Below are 10,205 nucleotides of genomic sequence, written 5' to 3'. Positions count from 1 at the left end.
GGCATCCGCAAGCATGAACATGGTCTTACAGATTCATACAATTGTGCATATTTTTGCATGCCTGTATTAGAAGAAATCTAAAATGTATGGAAATAAGACCAATTATATTATTCCAAAAAAATGTACTCAAACCAATTATACTGTGACACTTGTGTAAGCCACCAGATTATTCACGATAATGTGCTGCATTAAATCCCAAAGTGGAATTTCTGTAGATAGGGAACATTATCTGACAGACAGAACAGCACCAGCGGCGTTTGAGTGCCGGTGTGACCTAACATGGGTCTGTCGATCGGATCCAGACAAATGTTCACAGAACATTCTTAGTTGCCGTCTTAAATAAGCTCATTACATGCCATTAACATTGGCCTCACATCAATTCTCATTGCATTGTTGTATTCGCATCACAAGTTGACACCAACACTGTAGTAGTACAAACAGTCACTTTAACAACACCTCTTACACCAACGGCACAGTGCAATAATGACATTCCACCAAACCACTTTACGCTACTATTTATACTGCAATTGTGTCTTGTCTATTGTCCCCAACAATCGTCACTGTCCAACCATCTCACTTATTGTCTTGTCCTTACCTCATTGCACTACTGCGTAATTGTATTATTTGTATTGTATGCTGCATTGTCAAGGAACCGAGCCCAAGAATTTTACTCCCTGCACTCGTGTATGAAACGTAACAAATAAACTTGAAACATGTCAGGCCTACAGTTGAATACATACAATTGTATGACAACAGAAAGGGTTGGTAATCAAATGCAACATTCAATGTGAGAAAGTAACCACAACAAAAGTGGGTATATGTTTTATGGTATATGGGTATGATTTGATTTGTTTCTGTACAAAAACAATCACATCTTGCTTCCATCTGTGGGGTGGTGAACCTAGAAAAGACAAGCAATCAGTAAGAATACATTACTCCAGTCTGTGCTCATGCATTGTAAAGCCTTCTCTATCAATATGCTTAAGGTAACAACAGGAGCTTTAGTGCCACATTCATTGCCATGTTTGGTTACTTAGGATGCCTTTCTCAGACAAATGCCTTGTATGTCTGAAATAGGATATGCTGCTCTGGGGAGCTGAACCCAAAGCTACAGAACGTGATCCTGAACTAGTGACTGCAGACACTGTCCTGTTCTGTTCTGACTCATCATCATATCACTGAAGGGAAGATCATGCAGTCACTGAAAACATTAAAATCACCCTTAAAGTAAACACACCTAAAGATGGAGGTTGTAGTACGATATCCTTTTATGCAGTAGGTACTGAACACAGCCTTATCCTCTATCGACGTACATCCTCATACTGTGGGTACTCCTCTCACCCCTCACCTTCTTATGCAGTGGGCACAGGCGTCGGGGGAATCACAGGTGCCTCTGGCTTGGCTCCCTTCTGCTCAGACATGGGTGTGGTGGGCACAGTCTCCTCCTTGGGCTCCACAATGCTCACATGGTCAGGCAGGGGCTTCTTGGGGCCAATCTTACCGCTGGGGTCCCACGGCAACATGATCTTCACCTTGATGCCCAGCACACCTGAGAGACAGGCAAGACATGTCAGTGAACAACTAACTAAGAGGAATCCACTGCACACAACACTGTAGCTGAGCTGCAGGAGTTAAGAGCAACATTAATAAAAGGAAGTCTCTACACATGGGATCAATGAAACATTTTAATTTATTGGGCTAAACTTTTGGTCGCAACACTTTCATCAGAGCACACCAAAGACAAAGGTTCTACAGGCAGAACATGCCAGGCTTTGTCTCTCTCCTAATATTACAATTGCTTGTCCTGAAAAAGGTCACTGCTCCGGGAGAACTGTACCCAGAGGTACAGAACATGACACTGAACAAGTGACCCCAGAGACACTGTGCCATTCTGACTCATATCATTGAATACCTCCTGATGAAAAGTTGGATAATATCAGATTAAGTTGTTGGTCGAGGCCCATTTCTCATGCCTTGTTTAGTAACGCATCGAGATCATCCGAAAGGAGTAGCACTAGAATAAATTTAACACAGGCTGCAACATTTACTAAAACAATTTCAACCATAACTTATTGAAGTTGAATATCCTTAAGAATGCTATGCATGGGGAAATAATCCCATTGGTTATTTTCAACTCACCCTGCCTGAGCAAGACGTGGCGGACAGCCGTGTCGACGTAGTAGTTGACGGGGTCTCCACTGTGAATCATCAGGCCATCCACAAATTTCATGGACTTGGCCCTCTGGCCCCTCAGCTTGCCAGAAACCACCACTTCACAGCCCTTGGCACCACTCTCCATGATGAACCTCAGCACACCATAGCATGCCCTGATAGGGGAGGGAGAGGGGGGTTTATAACCAACTCACTGGGATTTATCAAACTCTTTGATAGGAAGTCCGCATGTCAAGTTGTCAACACCAGATCTGCTTATTAGGGTGGGTCAAAAGGCATAAAAAGTATCAAATTATTGGCAATATTGTTACATGAATAAAACAACAGTCTAGTGCCTGTTCCACCATTTGGACTAAATGAGCTTACTCCAACCATTCACAAACAATTCCTTAGCCAGCAGGACCAGTCAAACTAATCTTAAGTCTGAATTTCTAAACCTTGTCAGACAAATGCCTCCATGTCTTCAACTGAAAAGGACACACTGGGGAACTGACCCCAGAGCAGGGGAGCTGGATTGTATCATCAAATCCCAACGCATTTATTCATGTCAAAATGTGGAGAAAAAAAACACAGCTAAAAGGCTGAATTCACTGAAGAAAATAACGTTTTCGTTTTTAATAACAATGTCGTTGACGATCAAAGAGTTACTCCATCATTACTAAATATTGTTTAATTTGCCTTGCAATGTTTACATAGTGGCACCGCCAAGGTCACAGCGCCACTCTTACATTCTTTGGGGAGAACCCTGCAGAGACTCTGTCCAGGTCCGATTAGTCATCTCATCACTGAAGGGAAACATTTAATTGTATAAACTAGGGCACTCCAAACAGCAGCCCAAAGCAAAGTCCTGTAACATTTAGAGTCAGATTTGAACTTACCTACGCACGGCCAGACCCCCGAGCAGCTTGTAGCGCAGAGACTCAGCCTGGGCGATGGCACAAAGACCACGTGTGGCAACCTTCTCAGCGTACAACTACAGAAAGAGGGAAAGAATAATCTGAACAATTAGACGCATTCTGATTGAAATGTCAACAGTACAGATACTGAAGGGAAGGAGAAGAGTGGGAGGAAAATGCATTAACATGCATGACATCTTTCTTGGGATAACAGGTTCTCCACCATAAGACTTCCTGGTGAAATAATTAGGACATTTGGCTGAACAAAAGGAGAGTGTAATGAGCTAGCAGATCAACTGGTTGCTATAGGAACTTATAACGTATTACTGTTTGCGGCTTCTGTAAGTACCTAGTTAGTTCACACCGTTGATACTGACTAACCAAAAACAATTCAACCCTTTGCAAATCAGTACTTTTAACTAGTTTGCTGAACAAAACCAAATCCCGACATACAATAAGACTCATGAATAAGACAAATGCCTCCGTCTTCAACGGAAGAGGACACGCTACTCTGGGGAACTTAACAGAGACCCACATAACCCTGAACCAGTGACCCGTTCCTACTAGTCATCGTACCATTACTGAAGAGACCATCATGCACACACAACACACAAAAGATGCATGGCAAAATTAAACAGCTTGTCTCACAGCTAAATCCGATACAGGATAGGTCACACCTAACAAGACACCCTTACATAAGTGTGTTTCTGGAAGAATGATCATTTCCTCCCCCACAATAATCATTGCAACTGACTGTAGGTTAGATTTGCTCATTGTTGAATGGTCCTCACCTACCATCAATGAAAAACACAATCCATCCTGTCAGCATGATCTTACCTCCACACTGCCCTCAGGGAAACCAAACCTCTTCTGAACAACAGCGGTCAGCTCCCTGATACGACGACCCTTCTCACCTAGCACATTCTGGGTCCTGGAAAAGAATTGATGGTACTTAGTTGACACCAGAGACACTGTCCCACTCCGACTTATCATATCTTCACCTAAGGGACCATCATGCACACACACCATACAACCAAAACACTAACATTTTCTCTAGCACAATGTTCTTATTGTAAGTCGCTGTGGATAAGAGCATCTGCTCAATGACTCACATGTTATGTAAATCTAAGGAGGCAGGGTGTTAAGCGTAGCAGAATGTCTTTCTACCAGAGAGACTACACCAATGACTTCACATGATGCCATTCCGACTGCAGATCATGAGAAGGGCCCGGCATCGGGGAGACAGCAGGGAAGCTCACCTTGTGGCTAGTATGATTATCTCTGTTCTGGTTGGGGTCACGCGCACCTCTACACCAGAGTATCCATCCTCGGCAAGCTCGCGAGTCAGGAACTCGTTCAGCTCGGCCTTGAAGATACCATCTGCGACAAACTGTGGGGGCAAGTTTGACCTGACATGAGTTCGTCGGCACTGAAACAAATGGCCATGCCATATTGGTGGAATGTGGCCAATGCACTGGCTGGCAGCTCACTAAGCCAGTATGAGTAACGGAATAACAAACACCGTCAATTCCAAACCTAGTTTAACCGCTTCAAATAAATAGGTACTAAAGAAAAATTCAGCACCTATAAACACATGGGGACGAGGGAAAATAGCACTCGCTATATATCCCTCCTTTGAGCTGTGTGACATCATATGCAAGCTACCGCCATAAAATCTGGCCATGTTTGCGTAGTGAAGATTCGGTGTGTGTAGCATCTGTGGCAATCTTCTATAGGCTAGAAAACGAGGAGACTGGCAAACACAACAGTTAACTTGAAACCCTTGTTACAGATAGGAATCGTTCCCATTTAATAGAAACACAGCACTAGTAAATACTGTTTTGAAAAGTATGAAAGCTAACCTTCCTCTTCTTGGAGATTTGCACCGCCATCTTGCCGTAGGCCGCTGACAGGAAAGAAATTTTACCGGACGCGGAAATAGGTTTCTACCAAAACATTTGCCTTCCGTTGAACTTCTAGCGATGATGGTAGTTGTAGTTTACAAAGAGAAACCAACTTGTCAGCCTCTCTCAGCCAAATAGTAGTCTGTGCTCTCAGCACAAGAGTACCAACAGTAAACTAAGACAGTTTTCAAATCTCTGATGTATTTATGTATTCTATGTCTGGGTATGTAATCAATGTCTGGGACACACTGTATGCATGCCATCCAATCCTAAAATGCGCAATTGTATTCCTTTTCCCATATGGCATTCGTTGATGCACATGTACCTGATTTTATACAGCAGTGCTCAAGGAATGACATTTCAAGAGAGCAACATTACCTTTTTAAAAAATGTCATTGTGGGGGGACATGCAGCGTTCGGCCTGTAGAGGGAGCTACAGGACCGTGGCCGGGGTTGTGTCGGCGAGACTTTTGTTGCACACCTGCTGCGAATTAAGTCTCGCCGGCGAATGTTTAAGATGGGTGTGCTTCTGCCATTTCAGTAAGGGAGCTAGGCTGGAGAAGCTGACGGCGAGAGCGGAGGAGAGCCGAGCCGAGCCGAGCCGAGCACAGGACAGGACCAAAGGGCCAAAAGACATTGAACGAGGCTGGAAAGCCGAGCCGAGCCAGCAAACCCCTCTGTTAAAATAAACGGGAGAAAATCCCTTACCTCCATACTGCGTCTGCCTCTGTGTACAAACGGACATTGCTACAGTCATACATTTGTTTCCTATGATAACAAAAACACAGACAAAGTCCTCAGAGTTTTGGTTATGACTAGTTGTCCTGACAATGTCTAATTTTAATAAGTCAAAATTCCTTCAAGGAGTATACTGTAGTTGATGTCCTATTTGACATTATACTGAAAGTAAAACAAATACTCTAGGCATGATAAAATGACAGCAACCCTATTATAAAATGTTTTATTCCCAACCAACACAAATGTTACTGTATTGTATCAAGTCTACAAAGGGATATACAAAAACAGATAAAACACAGACTTAAATCAATTCATTATATAAATAATTTACTTATAGATCAGTACTTAATTGTTTTTTAGGATTAACATTTGACACAATATGAAAAATGGTTGAGAACCAGAAAAATGGGGGCTAAACCCATGTAGTACTGGGTGTTGCTAGGGGCAACCATCTGAATGGTTCACTGTCACATGGACATGACCTCTGCTGACCAATCCAGTCGATCCTTCCCCAGACAGCCCCTCTATTCTTCATAACATCAGTCTTGAAACCCCACATACACACACACATCCTCACACACAGAAAGAATCAAGAGGGTCTTGCACAGACACAACCTCCCCACTCTACTCCCGTCTGCCAGCCGTACCACTGTCAGGTACGGTCAGCTTAGAGTACGGTCAGCTTAGAGTGCAGGTCGCAGGCACAATCACTATGCTGGGCAAGGGGGTGGAATGCTGAAGAGGGGCATCAGGGAGGCCAAACACAACCACAAACTGCAGATCGAGGAGCACTTTCAGAACAACTCTGATCCTCGACGCATGTGGCAGGGCATCCAGGCCATCACGGACTACAAGCTCAAAAACACAGCCTCCCCAACCAGCACTGCCTCCCTCCCTGACGAGCTCAACCACTTCTACGCTCGCTTCGACCGGGACAACAAGGAACCAGCCATCAAAGCTGTGCCCCCCCCAGATGACCAGCCCATAACGCTCTCCACCACTGATGTGTGCTGCGCACTGAGCAAGGTGAATGCACACAAGGCTGCTGGCCCTGACGGCATCCATGGCCGCGTGCTCAGGGTGTGCGCTGGCAGCTGGCCGAGGTCTTCACTGACATTTTTAACCTGTCACTGGCCCAGGCAGTTGTCGCCACGTGCCTCAAGTGCACTCACCCCCATCATCATGAAGTGCTTTGAGAGGTTGGTCCTGGCTCACCTTAAAGACCACCTACCCCCCACACTGGATCCCCACCAGTTTGCTTACTGCCCGAACAAGTCAACGGAGGATGCCATCTCCACGCCCTGACCCAACTGGATAACAACAACACCTACGCGACTCCCCGCCTCCTCCATCAGGCCTCTGCAGCTCATCCAGAATGCTGCCGCTCGTCTGGTTTTTAATCTCCCCAAATTCTCCCATGTCACGCCCCTCCTCCGCACCCTCCACTGGCTCCCGGTAGCAGCTCACACCAAATTCAAGACCCTGGTGCTTGCCTACCGGGCGGCAAAGGGAACAGCCCCTCCCTACTTGCAAGCCATGGTTAGCCCCCAAACCCCTGCAAGATCACTCCGCTCGTCCACCTCGGCTGCCTGCCTGGCACCGCCGCCTCTACGTGGATGCAATGGCCGCGCTACTCGGTCACGGCTTTTCACTGTCCTGGCGCCCCGCTGGTGGAATGAGCTTCCCACTACGGTCAGGACTACAGAGTCACTTCCAATCTTCCGCCGTAGATTGAAAACCCATCTCTTCAAGCTACATCTTAACAGTCCATCCTAAAGACCGCTTCACCCTCACTACCCCCCCTATACTAACCCTAACCCCGAGACGTCTTCTCCCCTGCTACCCCCCTTTACAAGTTCTCAAATAAAATATATAAAAAATAAAAAAAATGACTGGCATTATGACTGCCAATGGCCCCTGGTGTGAGCATTGATTACTTTGTCTTATGATGACTGTTGGATAGATGATTCACTTACTTCAACAAATGTATTGTTGTAAGTCACTTTGGATAAAGGCGTCTGCTAAATGCCATAAATGTAAATGTAGGATGCTGTTCATTGACTTCAGCTCAGCATTCAACACCATCATCCCCTCCAAGCTGGTCATCAAACTCAGTGACCTTGGCATCAGCACCTCCCTCTGCAACTGGACGGAATCAGAATCAGAATCAGAATTCTTTTATTTGGCCAAGTATATTTGCACATACAGGAAATTGACTTGGTGAGGTTGGTGCATGGACATAAAAAAACAAATAGCAAATATTGACAAGAAATTTACAAAGTGGCAAAATATTAACAAAATAGCAATTTACAAAAAAGAACAGCAGAACAATACATCTTGTAGGCTGTGTGAGGCTAAGTGGCAATGAGGCTCGAGGCTGTGGAATGGTTATGGGGCATGTACACTATAAGTTTAAATAATTATAAATTACAAATTACACTGTCAGTGCATTGTGTGTGTGACAAGGTGGGGGGGGGGGGTGGGAGTCCTAGAGTCAGTGAGAGGCAGGGGGCTTGTTTGTGAGCCCCACTGCCATGGGGCAGTTGTTCAGGTGGCGCGAGGTTTTAGTCTTGATTGACCAGAACCTTTTGCCGGATGGGAGTCTATGGAAGAGGTTGTGACCAGGATGGGAAGGGTCAGCTATGAACTTTCCTGCTCTCTTACTGGTCCTGGAGTGGAACAGGTCCAGGAGAGATGGCAGGTTGCAGCCGATGATCTTCTCGGTTGACCGAATAATCCGCTGCAGTCTGCCTTTGTCCTTGGCAGTGGAGGCAGCGAACCAGACGGTGATCGATGAGCTGAGGATGGACTCAATGATGGCCGTGTAGAACTCGACCATCACTTTCTGCGGCATGTTGAATTTCTTCAGCTACCACAAGAAGAACATCCTCTGCTGGGCCTTCTTGATGGTGGAGGTGATGTTCTCCGCCCACCTGAGGTCCTTTGAAATTATTGTCCCCAGGAATCTGAATGACTCCACAATGTTAATTGGGGAGTCACACATGATGAGGGGGGCGGTTGGGGCTGGGCTTCTCCTGAAGTCGACGACCATCTCTACAGTTTTTAGGGCGTTCAGCTCCAAGTAGTTCTGGCTGCACCAGGAAGCCAGGCTGTCAACTTCCTCCCTGTAGGACCACGACTAATACATCTGGGATTGAGTGAGTGGTGAAGCCTGTTCTCCAGTCTGAGTAAATTGGTTTAATCTAGTCTCTAATCAGAGTACTATTAAGAGTTGTTTGTTTGGCTATCCTGCCTTAAGTAGTTTCTATTGGAAGCCATCTGTTTGAAGTCAATTAGCTGTGAAGTGCTGTCAATCTCCAGTGGGAGGGCCTAAACACTAGCCAGGTATTTAACTCCTGCTCACCCTGGACCACAACTAATACTGTACATTTGGGATTGAGTGAGTGGTGAAACCTGTCTGGTCGTTAACTGATCGTCAGGTGGGAGAGGATGCTACCCTGCTAGTCATCAGCAATCACAGAATCTGCATTTATTTTGTGACGATCGAAGAGCAGCAGCCTCTGCGACAGCCTCCTGACACGAAGACTCCAGACACAAAGACAAAGGAGTCTATCTGTGGAGTCCATCGAGGAAGGCCATACTACTAAGTATTTTAATTCTACTTTGATAAAAAAAAAAAAAATCATTGCCCTGAGTGTATTGAGCTTACCTGTATCCTACATTTTCCACTAACCCTCTCCCTCTATACCGGCAAAAAATCACAATGTGCTTTCTCCCGATTCCTGTTATTTCATCCATCAGGAGGACACATCGACGCTACACCTCCATCCGCAACCCTTCCAATCTAATCTACCCACCATGCTCAACTGACCAGGATCTCACTGTCACGGGAGGACTTTGGAACTGCCAATCAGCGGTCCGGAAAGCAGAGGCTCTCAGCCTATGCCTGCTTCATGTCTCTCCACTTCCTTGCTCTCACAGAGACATGGATTACACCGGATAACACAGCTACTCCGGCAGCCCTCTCTGATGCCTACTCCTTTTCTCATTCCCCTATACTCTCTGGTCGAGGAGGAGGAACAGGACTCCTCATCTCGCCTAAGTGGTCACATAATGTCCTTCCCCTGTCACACTTGTCCATATCCTCCTTTGAATTCCATGCTGTTTCTATCACCTCCCCTGTCAAACTTCACATTGTTGTTATTTATCGTCCTCCAGGTCAGCATGGCCACTTCTTAGATGAGATGGATGTCCTTCTCAGCTTCTTCCCTGAGGACGGCACACTGCTCACACTACTGGGTGACTTCAACATCCAGTCGGAGAAGCTTCACTCGTCTGGAGCACTTGACCTTCTCTCCTCCTTCGGCCTTACCCTGTCCCACTCTCCTCCCACTCATAAGGCGGGTAATCAGCTCAACCTTGTCTTCACAAGATCCTCCCATACCTCAAACCTCACTGTTACCCCTCTTCCGGTTTCTGACCATCATTTTGTATCCTTCTCCCTCCCTCTCAAATGCTCACCCTCCCAACCCGT

General features: G+C 45.9%; 1 protein-coding gene across 1 annotated transcript; it reads right to left on the bottom strand.

Moving 5' to 3' along the window:
• Positions 1-375: 375 nt before the first annotated feature.
• Positions 376-4,986, bottom strand: LOC310824247 (small ribosomal subunit protein uS3). The gene is made up of 7 exons (XM_083697081.1): positions 4,931-4,986; positions 4,328-4,458; positions 3,906-3,999; positions 3,051-3,145; positions 2,140-2,327; positions 1,349-1,549; positions 376-901 (listed from the first exon to the last, which is right to left on the bottom strand). Exons 1-6 carry the CDS (start codon positions 4,958-4,960, stop codon positions 1,353-1,355), a joined length of 735 nt encoding a protein of 244 aa, XP_083553207.1. The 5' UTR covers positions 4,961-4,986; the 3' UTR covers positions 376-901; positions 1,349-1,352.
• Between the last annotated feature and the right edge of the window lie 5,219 nt (positions 4,987-10,205).

Source organism: Argentina silus (genome assembly GCF_951799395.1).
Source record: "Argentina silus genome assembly, chromosome: Y".
NCBI lineage: Eukaryota > Metazoa > Chordata > Actinopteri > Argentiniformes > Argentinidae > Argentina > Argentina silus.
This window is presented reverse-complemented; position numbering and strand designations above follow the sequence as displayed.